At 40.9% G+C, this 21,070-nt stretch overlaps 2 protein-coding genes across 14 annotated transcripts in view; one reads left to right on the plus strand and one right to left on the minus strand.

Annotated features, from left to right (window-relative positions):
• The window catches only part of ccdc170 (coiled-coil domain containing 170), a 3,953-nt gene extending 807 nt beyond the window's left edge, over positions 1–3,146 (plus strand). Inside the window, exons 3-8 of the mRNA XM_034859063.1 lie at positions 92–394; positions 1,105–1,305; positions 1,387–1,560; positions 1,812–2,048; positions 2,303–2,506; positions 2,808–3,146. Of these exons, the coding sequence (XP_034714954.1) occupies positions 92–394; positions 1,105–1,305; positions 1,387–1,560; positions 1,812–2,048; positions 2,303–2,506; positions 2,808–3,086 (1,398 nt within the window). The 3' untranslated portion in view covers positions 3,087–3,146. The remainder of the gene's footprint in view (positions 1–91; positions 395–1,104; positions 1,306–1,386; positions 1,561–1,811; positions 2,049–2,302; positions 2,507–2,807) is intronic.
• Positions 3,147–3,338: 192 nt separating this feature from the next.
• Positions 3,339–21,070, minus strand: part of syne1b (spectrin repeat containing, nuclear envelope 1b) — an 81,171-nt gene continuing 63,439 nt past the window's right edge. For 8 of the 13 annotated variants that reach the window (XM_034859062.1, XM_034859050.1, XM_034859057.1 and 5 more), the window contains 34 exons: positions 20,735–20,911; positions 20,428–20,583; positions 20,154–20,309; positions 19,841–20,011; positions 19,487–19,620; positions 19,156–19,360; positions 18,409–18,591; positions 18,143–18,289; positions 17,898–18,052; positions 17,450–17,597; positions 17,268–17,362; positions 16,925–17,159; positions 16,405–16,599; positions 16,151–16,276; positions 15,773–15,928; positions 14,887–15,045; positions 14,493–14,659; positions 14,195–14,357; positions 13,606–13,793; positions 13,353–13,503; positions 13,035–13,217; positions 12,692–12,829; positions 12,087–12,278; positions 11,607–11,934; positions 10,637–10,705; positions 9,755–9,882; positions 9,274–9,400; positions 8,909–9,120; positions 8,304–8,504; positions 8,044–8,172; positions 7,630–7,842; positions 7,263–7,355; positions 6,257–6,315; positions 3,339–4,414 (listed from right to left, as the gene is read on the minus strand). In XM_034859062.1, coding sequence (XP_034714953.1) covers positions 4,171–4,414; positions 6,257–6,315; positions 7,263–7,355; positions 7,630–7,842; positions 8,044–8,172; positions 8,304–8,504; positions 8,909–9,120; positions 9,274–9,400; positions 9,755–9,882; positions 10,637–10,705; positions 11,607–11,934; positions 12,087–12,278; positions 12,692–12,829; positions 13,035–13,217; positions 13,353–13,503; positions 13,606–13,793; positions 14,195–14,357; positions 14,493–14,659; positions 14,887–15,045; positions 15,773–15,928; positions 16,151–16,276; positions 16,405–16,599; positions 16,925–17,159; positions 17,268–17,362; positions 17,450–17,597; positions 17,898–18,052; positions 18,143–18,289; positions 18,409–18,591; positions 19,156–19,360; positions 19,487–19,620; positions 19,841–20,011; positions 20,154–20,309; positions 20,428–20,583; positions 20,735–20,911 — 5,583 coding nt within the window. In that variant the 3' untranslated portion in view covers positions 3,339–4,170. The remainder of the gene's footprint in view (positions 4,415–6,256; positions 6,316–7,262; positions 7,356–7,629; positions 7,843–8,043; positions 8,173–8,303; positions 8,505–8,908; positions 9,121–9,273; positions 9,401–9,754; positions 9,883–10,636; positions 10,706–11,606; positions 11,935–12,086; positions 12,279–12,691; positions 12,830–13,034; positions 13,218–13,352; positions 13,504–13,605; positions 13,794–14,194; positions 14,358–14,492; positions 14,660–14,886; positions 15,046–15,772; positions 15,929–16,150; positions 16,277–16,404; positions 16,600–16,924; positions 17,160–17,267; positions 17,363–17,449; positions 17,598–17,897; positions 18,053–18,142; positions 18,290–18,408; positions 18,592–19,155; positions 19,361–19,486; positions 19,621–19,840; positions 20,012–20,153; positions 20,310–20,427; positions 20,584–20,734; positions 20,912–21,070) is intronic. The other 5 variants (XM_034859061.1, XM_034859055.1, XM_034859053.1 and 2 more) reach the window with 4 other exon arrangements.

Below are 21,070 nucleotides of genomic sequence, written 5' to 3' on the forward strand. Positions count from 1 at the left end.
CCCCCCCCCAAGATGGACATTTTTAACTGTGTAATATAGACATCCCAACACTGTGACGTGTGACTCTTATCGGTGTTTTCACCTCTTTCAGGAGCTAGACGGTCTGGTGGTGGGAAGGAAGAGTGTTGAGATGGAGAAGGGAACCCTAATGGAGAGGCTTGACGCCAGCAAGAGAGTCACAGAGGCAGCTAGGCGAGAGTCCCACTGTTTAGAGAAACAAGTGGAGGGGCTTGAAAGAAAGCTACATTACAGCCAAGGAGAGACCCGGGCAGCTGAGGAGAAACTACAGATGTTCCTGAAAAAGGTGGCAGGCCTGCTGATGCAGAAGTCTGAGAATGTCATCCTGCCCACAGAGGAAGATGTTTTACACCAATTGGATAACCTCTGCAATAAGGTGAGGGATCAGAGTAGGAATTTCGGACACAACTTCACCTACTTCCAGGTTGAAGGAGAAAGGAAATAAGTCTTAAAAGGTCACTACAGCTTATATTAATGTTAAACAACTTTATTGTGAGACCAACCTGTGGCCCTTTTCAGGTTCCTATGAAGTCCCTAAGTCAAATCTTATTGGTTTCACAAGGAAGTTCTTTTTTTATTACAAGTTCTGGCCCTATGAGGCAATGGACCGAAAAATGTCATAGCTGTATGTATGGCTTTCAAACATATTCTCACTTCTTTAAATGGGTAATATGTTCAGTGACTATTATTAATTCTGGTGCATTAACATGTAAGCAGCATTTTAATATTGTAGCTGACTACGGTAGAGCCAATTTTACTCATTTTATATACTGTTGGGTGGTGTAATTGACATATAACAGGAATATTTATATGTTAATTATAGATTTAAATAACAATTTGCAAAGTAACTAACTAAATTTGTCAAAAGAAATGCAGTCAGGTACAAAGTAGCATGAAATTAAAATACTCAAGTAAAGAACAAGTACAGAAAAAATGTACTTAAGTATAGCAGTGGAGTAAATGTATTTAGTTTCTTTAACACTCGTCTCCACATCTATCATTACAATGCATCTTGGGTTTCTGTCTTAAAGAGGCACTCCTACTCTAATATAAATACTAGCATCCTTACTACATTTATGGAGGTAGTCTTTGTCAGAGATGGAGGCCAGACTGTGCCATGTCTCTGAGGAGCTGAGTGAGCAGACGGAGCTCCAGCACAGTGCACTGCAGAGGGCTCAGCTTGCAGAGCAGCAAGTCCAGGACCTGAGGGAGAGGCTGCAAGGTCTGCAGACTGAACTGTTGGCAGCAGATAGGCATCGTGACGGGCTGAGACACAGCAAACAGCATGTGAGTAAAGTCAGGAAAAATTAAGTTACAGTAACAGGTCTTTAGTCCTATGAAATATATCCCTTTCACTTTTTTTAACAGTATGAAGAGTTCCTGGAACAGCTGTCTGAGACAATGAAGGTTGACAGTATTGCTGTGGATCTAAGTTTCGACATGAGGCTAAAACTCATCCTGTCACGTGCAGAACAGCTTCTTAAACAAGAGACAAGTGCTTTGGTGGAGAGCAAAAGTCTGACCTACAGTCTACAGCGAAAGGTAGGCTACACAAATATGTAGTGCTGTTATTACTGGAGCTAAATTACTGTCATTGCTGTACGTGTTTCTCTTTAGATATTACAAAGGGCTTTAAATAACCAATTGTTAGCTTCTAAAAGTGTGCAGAGTGGGATACCGGTCTTTTATTTCAGCAGTGAGGAAAACGTCCTTTCCAATTGCACAACTGCAAAATAGTTGTTGTGTTGGTATGACTGACCATACACCTGTAATAGTATTCCGGTTCCCAACAGTATAAGTCACAGAAAGACCAACTAGAGAGCAAAGGACTCCACATCCAGTTCCTGAGGAAGAAGATGTCCGAGCTAGAGGAGGAGAAGAGGAGTCGATCAGCGTTGCAACGAGATGATGCTCATCTGGAGGTCAGGAGGCTGCAGAAAAAACTGGAGCGTCTCCAAGGAGAGCTGAAGAATACCAAACTGTCCAACACTGAGCTCAAGGCCCAGCTGTCCCACACCAATGAGCTCAAGGTAGAGGGGAGAGGGTTTCAGACCCCAAAAAGCAACTCCAGAGGCGTTTTTACCTCATAATATATCATGTATTTATGTTTATGTCTGTGTATGTTTGAGTGAAAGGGGGTAATGCGTTGTAACTGTGCACAGATTATGTAAAGCAGGTTGGTTCTGAAAAACTATGTATATTTTTTAAGTATCAAAGTATTCAAGAGCAATAAAGCCATTGAATAACAGTTGCTTCACTGAACACCTCTGTCTGACGTGCCAAGTTGAAAGTCCTGGAACAGAGTCAGACCATGCAGGAGCAGAAAAAGAAGCTGGATCAGCTGGTGGACGGGAAGGCTAAGGTGGAGAAGAAGCTGAACACAGTGAGCTCAGACCTGCAAAACCAAGAGATGAAGACCAGAGAGGACCAGCAACAACTCAGTACCCTCAGACAGAGCCTGGCCCAGCTATCTGAGAGGGACAGAGAGGTGAGGGGATGATGAAGAGTGTGAAATGTTTTTCAACACCCAAACAAAGAAAGAGATTCAAATGGGGATATTATGTTCATGCCTGAAGATGGTCTAGTACAGAAACATTGCCGATTATTAAACTTAATATATTTTTTGCAAGTTAGACAGTGTGCGGGAGTTTTCTTCTGCAACTTTGAACCTGCTTGTCCTTCTCCAACGCTCCTGTCTTATGTAGTAGATGTGCGAAGTATTTTTCTGTACTGATATTACGCTTTTTAAATTAAACTCAATTTTATTTATTTTTCCATTTTCTGACCAGTTGGTTGATTTCCGGATGGTTGTTTCCCAGATGTTGGGTCTGGATGCCACATCCCTAGCTCTTACAAATTATGAAATCATCAAATTACTGGAAAACCTTCTTCACGCTCATCATCACCATCACCACCTTCTTCATCATGTTAATATGCCCTGGCCCTGTCCTTCTCACCAGAGGCCTCATTTCCCCCAAATCCAGAACCCTCCTGACAGCTCCTCCTTGGATCTTTCTACCTCCAGGTCTGCTCATCCAGAAGATGCACTTCCCCTTCACAAAGCCTAGATTTATAGATTATCCTTAAGCCAAACTGCATTTAAAATGGTGATGTGTTATACTGGCTTAAAAAGTATTTTAAATGAAGAATCCATAATGTATAAAACACCATGTTTTCCTAGTATGATTTACCAATGATTCACTGACCAAATAACATACATGTAAAATCACATCAAAACAATTAAAGACAAATATCAACGTGGGGATTTGGCATTCATTGTTTTTGATGGTCGCATATACATACATTTTTCACATTAATTCTTTTAACAATTATGTACACGTTAAATAATCCTGGACTGTTATACATTTGATACTGAACTGACGGTCATACAAAATATACTTATGTCACAGAATGTGACTATTTGTCTATATGTCATAATTCTCTATCATAAAGTCATATTTTGTTTAAAAAATAAAACAGCAAAATGTATAAAGACCATGGGTGACTGATTAGATTTAACTTTTAAAGATTAAACTCTTGAAATGTGTCTGGCTTTGATATTGAAACACACAACTTGGCTTAAATGAACATTGCATGAATACATTCAAGTTAAAATAAACAAACAGAAAGATGTAAGTAAATAAAAGCAAAGATCAGAACTGCATGCCGAACTGTAAAAAAATAATTGCAATGTAAGATATAGTAAATGTTTTTTTTGTTTTCGTTAACAAATTTTCCAGTTACAAGCATATTCACAGGCTATATGTCAGCATTACACTTTGGTGCTGTCCACTGACAGATCTATTTAGAGAAATACAACATGTACATATTTGCCACTGAGTTATCTTCAGTTCATTTATCCAGCAATGTCCCCCGTGGGCAAAAAAGTGTCTGCAGTTTAGTTACACCAAAGATTCTTCCTAATCGTCACAGCATTACACAGAGTAACATAGTGGTATGCTTGATCCTATGTGCTACACACAAAGATATTAACTGTAGATGGCAGCTGTTTTTATGCAGAACTAATGGACGACCGAGATCAGTTTTTTGCTCCAAACATGATCGACCTTTTACTGTAAAGGATATCAATGAGATTCAAATTCTAGTCATACTGCTGCAAGAATACTGAAAAGGAACGCTCTTACAGCCAGCCTACACAGGAGGTGGTCCGTTGGTGTAGCTGAGCATGGGGTATAAGGAATGAGCAAAGTTGTTGGATTGAGAACAGTAGTCCTCCTCAGTCATTGGCAGCAGGAAGGCAAAGATCACTAACAGGAGCAGTAAGAGCTGTAGAGGCAGAGCGACCCAGAGGACGCGCCACAGAAACGAGGACCTGCGAGCCGCCGATGTCTCCGGATCAAAAGGGAAGGAAACGGATCCAGCGTCGCTGCGAGACCTGCTCACACACACACACACACGCATTCACAACACAGCACAGACTGACGTTAAGTTACGCCTGCTATCTGTTTGGTTATCTGAATCCCTCTTTTTAGACTTGTGTAATCTCATTATAATAGCCACCTAAAATGTGTTTTCCTTTCCCATAACGAAAATAAATTGAAATTTATATTAGTCTTATTCAAAAAACAAACTTCACTTGAACTTTGTAATCTAATATTCTTCACTACGTACAGCTTCATTGTTTAGGTGTTATCTACCAATTTTCAATCTAAATAAGATCTCAGTTCAGCGACTGGGGGAACTGCATGACAGTGCTTATAAGCACCATGCTGTATTCAAAAAACATCGCCAACACAGTTCATACCAATGTTGGAACAATGTTTCACACTGTGATCTACATGCTTACTGAGACTGGGCGGATAAACACAAGTGCAAAGACAGTCACAAAAGCATACATACTGCACAATCCTGGCACAAATACATTTTATATGTGAGCTTGCATTCCTTCGCGAAGGATGTTAGGACAAAAGACAAAAGGCATGCTGCAAGTATCAGCTGAATAATCAGATAATCTTTTAAATGACTTTCTGAAAGTCCTGTTTAAAAGTGCAAAGCATGCCGAGGCAGGAACAGCATAGCAATTAGAAACTGCATCTTTGACAAGGTTGTTTAGCTAAACATTTTTAAAAGGAATAGTTTGGGAAACACATTAATCTGCTTTCTTGCTGAGAGTTGATTCTGTGTGTTAAATAGGGAGCTAGAGCCAGGAGAGGGTTAGCCTAGCTTAGCATAGGTCTTGAAGCAGGGAGAAACAGCTAGCCGGTTCTAACAGAGACAGCTCCCAGCCAGAAAACAAATAAGCATATTTCCCAGTGTACTACTGTTTATTTGTATTCTTTACAGTCACTATCATCTTCAGCCGAGGGTTAGGGTCTTCTTTCAGCCTCAAAGTTTAAAAGCCACTGTCAGTTAGAGGTAATAATTGTAAAGAAACTTCCTCGCACTTACCTAGTAAAAACAATTGATTTATTTCCTTAAACAAAGAGTATAAAAGGCCTGCTGTACTCTCTAAATGTATTGCATTAAAGTGATCCCTGACTCCAGGAATGCATGGAAATTTATGATGTATGATTTACACTCAGGTTGTCCTACGTTGTTACCAAAAGTGCCCCTTACCACTTCACAAATGGAGACCTGAGACTCACAGATGACAGACCGAGGGGGGGAAAGATGGTGGATAGTTGGCGAGATAGCAGCAGCAGAAGAAATGTTACACACAGGAGAGAGAGATAGTAAAAGAGAGAAAAAAGAAAGAGAAACTGCAGCCTTTGCATTGTTCATTGCAGACAATTACTGGCTCCGCCATTTGAGAAAAAGGGTGTGTGTGTGTGTGTGTGTGTGTGTGTGTGTGTGTGTGTGTGTGTGTGTGTGTGTGTGTGTGTGTGAGAGAGAGCTCAGTAATAACGAGGGAGTGTTAGATATAGAGCAATATTTTTGTTATACGTAAGAAATGCCCTCTGGTTAGCGATATTAAGCAGCCACGGACATTGGTGGAAAAGAGGCCTTGCACCATCTCTTGTGAAACTCTTTTATTAAGGATGTGTGGGCTCCATTGCACCTCGTCACAGAGCCTACACAGAGCGTCTAGACTTACAGAAGATGATGGAATTCACTATCATGAGCTGCTAATCAAAAACTGAAATTGGGATTTTTTTAATTTGTTAAAAACACAGCTGTTGTTGGGGAGGATTAGAAAGCATGAATCGGCTTCCAAGTGCATCATGGGCTGATGAGTTCCATTATCTTCTGGTTGTGCTAGAAACCGAGAGAAAGGTACCTGTGGTGAGGACTGCTCACAGAGGGTCCAGGCTGTGACAGACTACATTTGCCCCGTTGCTGTTTGCAATGAACAGGGGAGGGGCGGTGGGTAAAAGAAAGAAAGTATGTTTCAGTCCAGGCAAATCAAGACAAAGCTACCGATGAAAAGAAATCCCAAAATGAAAGAAGAGCAGTAACAAAATCATATGTGAAGGTAGATTTTGTAACCCATGATAACAAGGAATCTGGCTTTTCAAAGTGCACGACTACTTTGAAGTGATTAAAAAAACTGAATGCAAATAGGGAGCTACAAATTATGCAATATGATGCATGGACTTCTTGATAACAGTGACATTTAGTAACAAACACATAATATAAGCAGCGACATGCTTATTTGGAATGATATTTAGATACATGATGAATCCATACTGATGCAAAAAATATTGCTTTCTCATTCCTTTAGCCTACGATATTAAACAAATATGAAATCAGGCTTTCTACATCATAAAACCACAGTTTCTATGCTCTTTTTGTACATTCAGCAGTTTCATGATAGAGGAATACCACTACAGGGATCACACAAAAACGAAAGTGAGTAGAAGTTAGAGGAAAGTCTATTCGGGGGGAAAAAATGTTTTGTAGGACAGAATTAGTTTTTAGTGTGGAAAAACTGAAAGTGAACAGGTGACAGCTAAGGCGGAACTGAAAAAGTCATCCAAGAAAAAGAAAGAGGAAAAAAAAAGTTAGAAAGAAAGGATTACCCAGTTCTCTTGCAGGAATTGGCTCTAGGACGTGCAAAAAGAGTAAAAGGCTGGAAAAGTTCAGAATTTAGAGTGAGGGAGTGTAGAGCAGGTTGTGGAGGTGTAGAAAGGTGTGGAGAAGAGGAGAGATCTTGGGATGGCAGTGGTGAATATGGCCTTCAATGGGGCATTTGGGGCACAAGGTGCTGTATGCAGTGTCTCAGAAGGGCAACCAAACACCTGGCTTTTCATAGAGCTGCATGTACAGGTAGACGTATACGTTACCGATCTTCGTCGACTTGGTGTACTCCTTCCTGATAGAGGACTGAGGGAACCAGACGTGTCCAGCTCATCAGCAGATGACCAAGATGAGAGATCCTGACAAAGGTAACATTAACACAAAGAGAGAGAAAGCAAGAGAGAGACGCATGAAATATCAGGTAGGCAAGTAGCGGCCTGCGGACCAAATCTAAACCTTCAACTATAATGTCTGGCCCCAACAGACGAAAGCTGAAGTCTTTAGTTTTATTCAATATCAAAATCCTTTTCATAAATCTATTTTAGAAACATAGTAAATACAAAAACTGTTTCAAAAAAAGTATCAGGGTCATACAGGTAACACCACACAGTTATATAGTAAGTGAAGATCTACCTGTTGACTGCTTGTGATGTCCAGAATCTTGGCAAGCTCTCTGAGGTCTCGGGTTACTTCCTTTAGCAGCAGTTTGAGGCGGTTCCCAATGACATGAACCTTCTCCTTGGCCTCAAGGCAGTCGCTGCCCTGAGAGTTGACCAGCAACTGGAGGGACATGTCTTGTAGCAAGGCAACTTTGAGTTGGGAGTCCAGCAGCTCCTGGCGGATTTGCTGTGGGGATTGTTATTATATATTATCAATTGCTGTCCAATAGAGGGTTACTGGTAACAGGAAAGACAAGATACTGTGGAATTGGGATGAGAAGACACTAACGTTCTTATGTGGGAGTTAAAATATGACCCAAAATCTCACGAATGATTCTTAAATTCATATTGATAATTTTTATGCACTGTAAAGACTATAGGTCTGTACCGTAAGTGTTTTATGATGCTCGTGGAGAGTGTCACTGTCCTGGATGGGGTCAATGGGAACCACCTCATTCCTCCTGCGGTCGATGTTTTCCAACCAGAGCAGCAACCCATGGCTCATCTCGTGGAAGTCCTGTTAGTCAGATGTGGATCAGGAAAGTAGAGATTCAACTGCATGGTTACAGCTCTACGAAACAATCTAACATTAACATTTAGAACAACTCTCCTAATTTTGAGGATCTAATCATGACGTCTTGCACGTACTTGACAGTGCATGAGAGCTTCCTGTAACGAAGACCTCCACTCGTCCAGTGAGCTCCCCAGTTTGTCCCAGTGGATGTTCATGTCTTTCAGTTTGGCTTGCAGCTCTCGGGACTCCTCTGTGTCTGACTGCATGAACTCAGCACTGCATAGGTTGATGGACATCACAATAGCCTTGCGTTTGTCAAACGCCTTCTGCAGTTCCTGTAGACATTTTACAGTTAATGAATGCAATCACCCACAGCAACATACAAAGGATGTAACACAAGAGTGTAAACCAACAAAGCAGATCATAGGCATCAAGTTGTTATGTTGAACCTTCTATCAATTTGCAGATAGCCAACTTAGTAGCAGGAATTGCCAACATAGAATTAGGAGATGGCAAATTATTTTAAAACCCCTTTGTATTTCAACCAAACCAACATGATGGAAATAATGTTGTACACTTTAATGCAAAAGACTAGATTCTGACTGTTTAGAATGCATAATGTCAGCATTCTTAAAATTATATTTTTAAACATGTATTTATACAAAAAGAAAGGATGATGTTACATATTTAAAAGGAAACATGCCATGCAAATGTATTACCAAAAAGAAAACAATAATACCTTGAGCTTTTTGATGCACTGGCCTATTGTTTGGACATCTGTGCAGAGCTCCAGCCTCCGCTGCTGCTCCAGCTCTTCCCCTGTCTCTCCCAGCCAAGTCCAAACTTTGTTCAGGTCAGAGTTCAGCTGCTGCCAATGCTGCTGGTTCTGCTTTGTGCGCATCTCTTTGCTGAGGTCCTGAGCCTGCAGGAGCTCCCAGCGCTCAATCACTCCTAGATTGCAGGGTGAAGGAAAAGATTACCTTCTATGAAAGCTGAGTTCACCCACTGTATCCCATTTTGCATAGTTACTTTTCATATACATGAATATAAATGTATGGTAATGTAGGATATATGCATGGAGAATAGGTTGGGGTACAGTACTACCTGATGTCTGAGACTCTGAGCTACTGGGATCTGCCAGTCCAGACACCACATCTTCCTCCTCCTTTAGCTCTGAGCCCATCCTCTTCACTGTGTCAATACTGCCCCGGCACTCACCCAGCAGCCTCATCTACAGAATGGATGTGTGTTGGTTACAGGTTACGCATAATATTTTGTATAGTGCAATCCATGTAAGCAGATTATGTTACATGTTTCAGGATAAGACATACAATTCAATCTTATGACAAAGATTTTTAAACTGGTATATCAAGTAAGTCTCTGACGGTGCAAGTAATCTTACTGACTGGTGATAAGCTAACAAAATATGACTGGACATTATTTAAAAACGTAAATAAAATATTTTAGGTCTGCATATCACTAGACAAAACCAAATTAATGATCACTTTATCTACAGTTTGGTGTAACAAACAAGGTTTAATGAAGTGTTTTTTTGGCCTTATTTAGCTCTCAGAGGAACACATACATATCCCATATACGACGCATCCAGTTCTGTGCTTGTGGGTGTGCGGCTGCGGCTGCTGTCCGTTTGTTGCAGGTGGAAACGGCTGGCATCCAGAGAGTGAATATGTGAGTCCGTAGAGGCAACCTCTCCTGTAGACACAACATCAGCTGGTTATTTTTGCAGATTATGTTCAAATCTTGTAATGGTTAATGGAAATACTTGCTACAACCCAACAAAATATGAGGCCCCGTTCAGACAGAGAAACACAAGACGAGGAGAGTAAAGAATGAGTTAAAGAAGTAGATAGAAATGCAGATTGATTTCCCCCAACCCTTTTTTTCACCTCCCACACTCAGCCTCATTGCAGTGTTATCCTGTCCTGCTTGCAACGCATCCTTCATATGAAATACTGAGTTTTAAAGCATTGATATGCCTCTGTGTGAACGGAGCCTATTCAAAGTTTACTTTAAACAAATCTGCAAACCCTTTAGAAAGAAGTTCAGACTTGTTCATTGTGACAATAAGACAACATGCTTTTCTGAAACACAAATGGCACATCAAAAAAATCTGAAGAGGTTAGAGACACGGCACACCACAAGTCAAACAAAAGTAAGAAAGCCATTAAGAAAGAAGGGTTAGGCTGAATTCCATTTCAGTTCTGCTGAATTAGAAACCAAAGCAGAACCAGTGAATTGACAAAATAAAAATGGAATTGACCCTATTTCCCATTGTTAGAAAGTGTTGGTATTAATTACACTGTGTGCCCAAAGTGTGTGTAAAAGAGGAAATCAACACAAATCAAAGTCCAAGCCAGTGAATAGGCTAAGCATGTTGTGTCACTCAGTGTGCAGCTGTTATTTCTAGCCCCAAGCACTTGGCATGCTGAGGTCTGCTGTTGCCTACCAGTGGAGGACCTCAGTGTTTGCTCTGTAACTTTAACATAGGCCTCTGGGCTCTCTGGGATCACTACATCTGGAAGAAACATTATACAGTACACACATTCAGCAGTGGCATTACACTGTTTGACCTCATGAACTAATTTAACCTGGTATTCATCTGCTGTTTTTAACCTTGTTTGATGCATCATGAGATAGATGTAGTTTGCCAGTTTTCAGTCACAGGAAAATACAGTGTGATAAACTGATGTGGGACTAACCTAACCCATCCAGCAGCTAAAATAAACCATGTCAAGTGTTAGCAAACACATCTTGGTCCATGGTTAAAATCCAAATCTCAGCTCATGATTTGAATTTTAGCAATGGACTTGCTAAGTTTTGCTAATATTCAGTTCCTGTAGATAAACTCTTATTTTCCGCCTCCTCATGAAGAACAAAGGCCAAGAGAGGCCATTGAACTGCACCTAAGTATGTTTGGGATTTAGTGTCTTGCTCAAGTACACTTCAGCTGGACTGATGCAAGAAAGATGATGAATTGGACAATGAAGAAAAATCTTTTTCTGCTACACATATTTGAATTATTTTTTTCTAAATTTGATCACATCTTTGCTTTTTTTCTTGTGAAATACTGGATAGTTTTAATGATTTCAGCCTGAATTATTGACAATTCAACTATTAACAATTACTCAAGTGAAATCGACCTAAGACATGGTGGAACTGATCACAACCCCAAGACTTGTGCAACCTGTGACAATATGTGGCAACTAGAAACTTGCTTTAGGGATCACAAAAGGTGCACAAAAAGGTCGGGAACCACTGGATTAAAGGATGCTCACCCCTCTTACTTAAAACTATCTGGTATCTACATCTCAAAAAGAGCTACCATAGCTTATACACCAACAATTACAAGATCTTAAAATTCTCAATTATCTCTTTAACTTAATGTAATGTAATGCAGTATGTGTTTGGGAACTAACCTGACAAGGCTGAGGCAGGCCGCTGGAGGAAGTCTCCCTCCTCACTCTGCTGCTCTCTCAAGGCCCTGCTGGCACTCTCCAGTCCGCGGCTCAGGTCATAGTCATGGTCCCACTCCAGGGGAATGGAGTCCACGCTGGCTGGGGTGTCTCTGCCCGAGCGCTCAGTCCGGAACTGGGCTGCCAGGGAGACTGAACGGCCAGAGGAGGGCAGTGGTGACAGGAAGCCATCCCCCAAACGCTCGCCCCATGGTAGGCTGGACAAATCACCGGGCTCGTCCAGTTCCAGCTCGCGATCCGAGAAAGACAATTCGGTATCATCATCTGCAAGCTGAAGAAAAAAAACAACATATAAATAACAACAGTTTCAGCTGATGATTTGAGTTTGTGTAAAAGATGACATTTAGACCCTTATTTGGTGCCTTAAATCAAGCCACACTAGAATTGTGAAATCTTTGATATGCTCTCAATCTCTGATCTTACAGGAAGCCGAATAAGCTTTTTGTAGTAGCGCTCCACACGGCCAAACACTTCCTGGCAGTAGCGCTGCAGCTCTTCCAGCTCTTCCTCTATGACAGCAGCATCCAGAGGCTCGTTCTTCTCCATCAGCGCTTCTCCCTGGTGGAAGATGTGTTCGATCTTGGCTGTAGTGAGGGAGATCTCCTGTTGGAACGACTGAGAAACCAGAAGGGGTAGAGAACAGATGAATTGATTCTGTTTTCATACTAGACACAAGGTTCTCTTAATTTCAGAATGCATGCCCCTTCACAGATGTAACTTTGATGTAATAATTTCAATGTTCAGTTTGACTTCAGGATGAAAAGTAATCTTGCAATATCAGTTAGTAAGCTCTTTTACACTGACAAATATCACAATATATGAGTTGTCACTTTAAAATGGGTCAAATTTGAACTAGTTGGTAGTTGGAATTCTCAGTCTGCTACAGAAATAAAATCTTAAGTGTGCAAGACAATCTCAAGTGCCAAAACCTAAATCTAAAACTATGTACACACATAGTCAATATGAATGAAAGAAAGCATGCTTTCCAAATACTTTTCAGACCATGAGGTCTATTGTGACAAACCCACCCTGAGTTGTTTGATCTTGGCCTGAATGTCACACTCGGAGAAGTGTTCGATGTTGGTCAGCTGCAGGTCCATCTCTGTCAGCCATACCAAGATGCCGTCTCTGGCTGTCTCAAACTCCTCTCTCTGACTAATAAAGTGCTGCACATTTGAAATAGAGATGCTGCTGTTAGAATGATCTACACTTGTACATGGTGCAAGTATAATGTATGTAGTATAAATTAAGCTTCATAAGTCACTGATGTAACACAACCCACAGATGCTACCATGATCTAACATAAAAGAAAAATTTGAGAATGAATTTCGATTTGAATAAAAAAAGTAATGAATGTAATAATGCATGTACCTTAAGCCTGCGGAGGATGGACGCCACCCGCTTCTGCAAGTTGTCCCATCGCTGATTGGCATCGTGAGCCATCTCCCTCAAACGACAGGAAGAGTCAGTGCGGTTTTCTCTGGCCAGTCGGCGATACTGCTTATTGATTAACTCCAGCTGGGTTAGGCTCTCGTGGACTTGCCTCTGGAAGGCCTACAGAAACATACAATTTTATTATTATGGTAGTAAGCAAAAGCATCATCTTCTGGGTCAAGAAAAAAATAATTTATCATGTGACCTGTCTGAGTTTAGGTTTTACACAATTTACAAAGAATACATTTGAAATACCTCAAATTTCTTAAGTTCCTCCTTGGCTACAGTGTACAGTACACCAGAGGAGTTGGGCAGAGCAGCAGTCTTTTCTGAAGTGGCCAGCCACTCTTCAAATCTGGCAAAGTCATCTAGGAATTTCTGCCATAAACGCCATGTCTCCTCAATCCTACCAGTGAGAAAATGTAAAATGATATACATTAATAACAATGACCGGTTTCCATCCATACTATCCACTCTTTTTGTTTTCATCAAACATTTGACATCTTACTTGAGTCTCCTCTCCATAGACAAGGCACAGATGCTCCTCCAGCGGCGATCAAGGCTACGAGTCGCCTGGTGGATGGAGTCACACTCTGCATCGGTAGCACAAGCGTCACAGTCGTGCAAAAGCACCTCACACAGATTCAGTACGGACGCCACTCCTGTACTGTGCTTCTCGATGTCACGCTGAAGCTCCTGAGTGGTGAGAAAAAAGAAAGAGAGAGTGAGTATGAGTGTGTGTAATAATAAGTGATGCACAGGGAGGGAGTGAGAGAAATAGGTAAATTATAACGTAATATACTAACAATGCCTTTTGATGAGTTGATTTAATAAAAAAGTTTCTAATATTGATTAATAACTTTAATAGTTTGACATTAATGAACCACAATATGTATTATTCACAAAACAGTTCTTGATTTAGCTGTCACATTAAATAAGTGCTTCTTAATTTGAGGCAAAAGAAGGAAACTTCAAAGAGTAAAGAGTAGAATTCAATACCGCCTTGTGAACAACAACTTCTGAAAGTGATCATTTCTTGTTTAAGGTTGCATGTAAATAGTAGAACAGAATTGATACAACACTATGCTTTTTGTTACCTGCTGCAGATCAAGTTTCCTCTGAATCTCCTGGAAGTCACAGGAGTCGTAGGCGATGGGTTTAGACAGCTCGGTCTCAATGTGGGCCAGCCAGGATCGAAGGCTGCTCATATTCTTATCCAGCTGCTGCACGGCCACCAGAGTTTCTCTCAGCTTCTTCACTCTATTACCATAATCCATTCAACTTTGTCAGTACACATCTAATGCAATACATTCCAGAAATTGATGAAAAACTGTGATGTACTGGGAAAACTTACAGGCCCTTTTAAGATACTCAGGTGTGAGTGTGTGTCTTTACCTAGCTCCGATAAGATCCACAAGGTGTTGCCAGCGGTCACTGACTTTGTTGAGTTTTTGACCGATTTCTGCGGCTTTGCTCTTGTGACTGGCTTTAGCAAGGCGCTGTCCCAGCTGGTGCAGCTGCAGCTTGTTCTCATCAGCCACAGCAATCTCCTCCTGGTAGTCCTGAGACACAATGCAACCCAAAAAGAGTGTGAATGCAATTTAAAAAATAATATATAAAGAAAACACAGATAGCAACATGGTAATATTTAATTACCCTTGTTATTTTAATTATTTTTATTGGGTCTTGTTTTTTATTCTTTTGTGAAGCAAGTCTTTAAAATGTGCTATAAACGTAGCTTGGCCATATTAGCATTTTTGAAAACAACAAACAGTATACTTCTGTTTACCTTGCGGAGCTTCTCGATCATCTCCTCAATGCTGATGTCTCCATTTTGGGAGACCTTGCTTTCCATGTTGGTGAGCCACTCGCAGATCTCCTTGTACTTTTCGTTAAATACAGTCCACTCATTCAGCTTCTCACTGACCTGCTGTCTGCGCAGTGACAGCTGCAGAGGCACAGCAATGTAAATTCAGTTAAGTGCATCTCTGTGCAAATTTGATAGGAACAATCAATCAATGCATGTTAAATTTTAACAAAAGTGCATTTATGTCAAAAAGGCTCAAACGGAAGTAGTGTTAGAGAGCACTGCACCATGACTGAATAATTTGCACAAAGGAGCAGAGTGTGTGCTTCAGTGTGTTTCCTGTGGGTGTATTTTATCTACTCTGCACAGGATGCAACTGGAAACAACTCTGAACCTTGAGGTTTTGCAAGCAAAAGCAACTGCTCTCCACAGGAAACTGTAACATTAAAGTGAAATACTAAGTATTATCTTTTCTTATTTTTTGTTATACTATGAATTGAAAGTCTGTGTGCAAACATTCTCTATTAATAAGATTCAGTTGCATTTCTAAAACCAATTAGACATATAAATAGCCTTTCTTTTATGCATATGATAGTAAGCTGTATTCGATGTTGGCTAACTGATTTACAGTTTTATGATTACGTTTGACACCAGCACCATCTTTTGGCATTTCAAGGAACTGCAGAGACAAGACCGGCGTGTCAAATAGTGACACCTACAAGTGGTTAGTACTCTGTGATACAGGGCGTAGCTATGATGTTATTGTCTATAGACTTATTTAAAACATGCTCCAGTAGCTGATTAAACAAGCAGTATACACTATATTCATAAAATTATCTATGCACATGAACTGTGTGGTGCACTATACCTGGTGGCAGATTTCGTCCCACTGTCGATGCAGCAGCTCAATTCGCTCCTGCAGAACAGACAGGTCCTCGGGACTGATGTAGCAAGACAGGGACTCTCGCAGTACAGTCAGATGGGCCAGATCCCCAGTCCAGCCATCAAATTTGTTCTCCAGGTCCTGGTATTGAAACAAAAGTATTATTATTAAAACATTCAACATTCAATTGAATGTATTTCAAAAGGCAGCTTAACATATAAGGCAACTTATTTAAAGAAGTCTACAGGGATTGTAAACTTTTTAGGTCAAGGTCTCCAAAGCAAAGTTGAACTGCAGCCTTAAGCTATTGGTTTGTATGTAAAGTTTTGTTTGTGAGTTTTGTAAATGCTTCAAGGTTATTACCTTGCAGCGTATCTGCTCAGCCTGCAGATCCTCTTGGTGGTCAGGAAGAGGCTGAGAGAGCTGCCGTTTGAATGCTCGAAGTTTTTCCAGTGATCCACCAATACCTCTCTCACACCTCTCCCAATCCTGCACATGTCAGAACAATGGTTGCAACTGCATTAGTACTATATAACTTGGAGTTTAACAGCAAAATAATAATAATTTTGTCATTCATTTCTGTATTAGAACAGTGTTTGTCAATTTGTCTGGTTTACCTTTAATAAGGTGGCAAGCTCTTTTTTCTGTTCATCCAGGCAGGAGCTTGCATGTTTCCATCGTTCCTGAATATCAGTAAGCTCTGCCTGCAGGGCCACCTCCGCCCGGCTATCAGCCGACAGGAGCATTTGTTTGCCTGCCTCCACCGTTAGGATGTAGCTGCCTTGCTGACGCTGAAGCACCTTTTCCCTCAACTGACCAAGAAAAGCACAGTCACACAGACCTGTCAATCTCCTGCCCAAACAACATTTGTAAATTGTTCTTACTGTTTCCACTTTAGGAGTACCATCTAGTTGGCTCTAGCTGTAGCTCAGTGTTTTCTGAGTAGGTTTATTCTCTCTTAATTAATCAAGATTTAGCTATTTTGCCAGGATCCACCATAATACTTCTTAGTCACCCTGACAAAGCTATATGTCTATTTTGAAGAGATTAGTGGTAGACTAAACACAAAATGTATTCTGTCCAGCACCATCTAGATACATTTGAGATGTGTACATTGTAAGCTTTTACATTATGTACCTGGACAGCATCCAGCATTGAGCGAGCTTGTTGCAGAGGCACTGTAGTCCCTGCCTGAAGGGCTTCTGCAGGGTGGGAGACCTCCACCAGCCATTTGCGCAGCTTTTCCACCATTTCTCTGTAGCGCTGCCACTGACGGATCAGACCATCAATGATTCCCCTCCTCTGTTGAGCACGCCGCACTACGCCCTGCCACTGGTTACTCAGGAGAGCCAACTTCAGGTTGAATTCATCTCTGCAGAAGGGGGAAGTATTTTCTTGTCTTGCAATCTTCTATTCAGAGTAATATTGGATAAAATATGAAACTAACACATGAGAAACAATCTATTTTTGTGCTCTTTACCTGTCATCCACCTGACCCTGCTCTAACATCCTCTGTCCATCACTAATTATAGAGTGGAGGATCTGCTGACGACTGAACATCTCAGTTTGGAATAACTGGAAGGCAACATATTGATGATAATTAATGAATAAATTTAAAAAAAACAGCTGTTTCAGTGTCCTTTACTTCAAAGGGACTCTTACCTCGTGAGCTTTTTGCTGCTCCATCAAACTCTGGTAGTTCCCAGAAATTTCCACCGTCAGATTCTCTTCCGTTTGGACCAGGAACTCCATCCAGGTTTCACACTTCTCTAGGAAGGTTTGCTGCTGCAGCAGGAAGGACTGGAGTTTGCTGCAAAGTAGTAAAAAAAGTAACAAAATACATCACTTTGATGTCCACCAATTCCATCATCTCAGTTACGTAGAACATAGGCCTTTACTGAACATCATCAAGGTTGTGAGTTTTTTTTTGCGCCAGACTTTCATTTAAATCTCATCTGTTTCAACTTTTGTAGTGTCATAAAACTGTGCTGGGATTGGATGTATTTAAACATTTATTTTTAGAATCGATATCCAGTATTTTAACCACGTTTGGGAAAGGCTTGCACATTTCATATTTTTACATTTACCAGATCTTTGTAATGTGTTATACCTGAATCTCTCTGTGGCCTGTGCGGAGGTTGTTGACCAGCTCCTGTTGAGATTCTGCATGCGTTTGATCTCTGAATCGTTGAGAGGGAGTCGGTAACCAAGCTCATTGAGACGCTCCAGTTCAGGAGCCATACTGCTGAATTTTAGCATGAGCCTCTGTAGAGGACAAGAGAAAAATGATACATTTCTTAATTACAGGTTATTAAGATTATTTCAACTATGGACAGAAGGAAAAAACAAACAAACCTTTAGCTCCTGCATGCGGTCTAGGAGGACTGTTGGGTCAGTGGAGCCATTGGGATCTTGCACTTTAAGAGCCTCTTCAGCTTCAACTATCCAGCACCCCAGTGAATCCAGCTGATTGTTGAAGGTTTCATAGTCTTGAACTCCAGTCTGGTGTGAAAGAGAAATGTCAGCAGCCAATAAGTGTACAATTCAGGATTCTGACTAAATGACTGGCTACTTATTTGACATTGGATTCTAAACTATTTGTTGTAAATCCTTTTCTGTACCTGCAGTGTGGTGAGCTGTCTGGTAAGAGCCTGTTCCACAGCAGCCAGCCGTTGGGTGAGAGAAAGGTGATCTGACTGGATGGCAGATCCTGCAGATGTGTCCACCTGCTGTTTCAGCTGATCTCCCAGTTGTTGGAGAACCTGCAGGGAGGCCTGCACTGGAGCTTGGGACCGGAGTACCTCCTGAGACAAAGCACACATACAATTTAGAGTAGAGTAGTAGTAGAATAGAGTATCTCTTCATTCAAAACAAAAACCAAATAAAATAAAGTCCTTAATGTAAAAAAAGGTATATGCATCAATTGTTAGCCACACAGGGAGGTTTTTGACATTATTTAAACTTTCACTTGAGGGAAATAAACAAAAATCTGCTAAATGTTTGAAAGCAATCATGTTGCAGCAAAGAAAAGAAATATAAAGCCTTTTTGCAGAAGCTTTCAACTGTTGTTAACCTGGTTTCTGATGTTTTAAAGTGTTGTTTGGATTCCCTGTGATTCACTTTGGTTGTGGTTTGGTTGTGGTTGTTTAGTTGTGTATAAACTTGTTATTTATGTATTTGACATCGACCTTCAGTACTTTGGTCAACTGTTGTCGCTTTTAAATGTGCTATGGAAATAAAAATTGACATAATTTCACTACATGTGGCATACTGGCTTTCTTAAGAAGGCCTTAAAACAAAGAAATAATACTGAACAGATGTTAAGATGCAAAATGAGTCAACAGTGGCATAGCTGTGGCCTCACTCACGCTGCATTCTTGGATCCAGTCGGACACTTCCTCGTCAGCAATGTCCTTGCTGCAAGCGAGCTTAAGGAGCTGGTCTGCCTTTTCCTCCTGCAGCTGGATGCTGCTGAAGCTCTGCTCATAAAGCTCCTTGTAGCGCTGCCACAGCTGAAGCAGGGCTTTGCTGCTTCTCAGACGCTCTGCAATCTCCTCCATTAAGCCAGTCCATCTGGGATGACATGGATCAATGTAAGGGATGATAAAAACAATACAAATGTCTCAATCAGTGATGCTAAAGCAGGTGCATTGACAGCTAAAATGCCTACAATTTTACTTTTCTCTATTTTAAGATCACCTTGCATTGACATCCTTAAGGGTGTTGTTGAGAGAATCTGACACTGAAGGGTGACACTCCCTCAGCAGCTGGTGAATCACAGCACCAAACTTTCTTAGACTGCTCTCCTGTTTCTCGAGTTCCTCTCGCAAATCCTTAAAAGATGACAACACAGTGCTTAATTCAACAGCAATGAAAAATTGTGTGTAATACCAAATTTAAAAACATTCCCCTAATTAAAAATATAGTAAATGTCATCTTCATCGCAACAAGATTTCAGAAACACATATGCAATCACGGTAAACAAATTTCTCTAGATGACTCCCGGGCAGCTGACAGGTTTAATAAATCAAACACCTTTTCCTCCTAACATACCTGCAGACTTTGCACCTGCAGCTGAACAGCCTCCAGGGAGCCTGTGAGCAGGCGGAAACGAGATACAGAGTACCTTCCTTCCATCAGGTAGCCATTGATCTCTTCTGAAGCTCGCTTGTATAGACTCCACTGATCCAGTACTGACTTCAGGCTGATTTTCAGTTGTCCTATCTGTTAGAGGTGTAATAAAAAGCAGTGTGAGTGACAATTAGTAAATTGGCCAGAAAAGAACAAGAAAGAGCAGAGTAGCGCAGATTGGTGTAACTGATGTATCACAAAAAACATAGAACGGAAAGAGAACAGGCAAGCTTACCAAGTGGTCCAGGTTAGCCCAGGTGTGATTGACACCTTGGAGTGTCTCCATGACGATAGCACAGGCCTCATCAGTCTTGTTCTGGACAAGGGCACAGCCCTGCTCCTCCACCCTCTCCAGTTCTTTCTCTTTTTCCTTAACCAACTCTTCCATTTCCTAATAGTTAATAGTTTTCACATGATAAAAAACATGGATTAAAAAACGTGTGATCTTAATAATAACAGCATGTACGGGTATAACATGTATTGATAAATCAGTGTTTATAAATGCATACCTGGCAGTCTTTGAGAGCATTCTGTACAGATGTTAAATCCTCTATCCGGTGTTTCCTCTTTAACCTTTCTTCCTGAGTTGCCATCCAGGACTTCAGGGACTGAACGCTGCTCTCATACTCCAACCACATATCCAAAAGGCTCTCAAGGAACTGGATCTGCAAGAATTTCATACAAATTAAATTGTAACATCCTCATCTTGCAATAGTAAATGACAATGGCTGTAATTCTGAATTGCCCTATGGGAATGAATAAACTATTCTATCTATCTAGTTTTGTATTAACCAATTTCAGTGCCTATGGCCTCACCCTCTCATTGATGCGGCCTTGTAGGATCTGCCAGCGTCGGTTCATTGCTCCCAGTCGCTCAGCAAAGTCAGTCTTATCACTGCGTTTGCTCTCCACGTCCTGACCACTGATCTGCAGCACTGACTGGTTGACAAAGTCCACAGTCAGCTGCTTACAGCTCAGATCTACTCTGAAGCCCTAAGTTGGAAGAAACATCAGTAGATTCACAATTAAAATTGCATTACATCATCCTTATTAATCAAGTTAGTCAGTGTACGTACAATAGATACTCAAATATGCAAAAGAAAACATGTTTAAACAAATCTAAATTTTGGACGTACACATATGGTCTTATAT

The sequence above is a fragment of the Etheostoma cragini genome, chromosome 20, assembly GCF_013103735.1.
Source record: "Etheostoma cragini isolate CJK2018 chromosome 20, CSU_Ecrag_1.0, whole genome shotgun sequence".
In the NCBI taxonomy this organism is placed as follows: Eukaryota; Metazoa; Chordata; class Actinopteri; order Perciformes; family Percidae; genus Etheostoma; species Etheostoma cragini.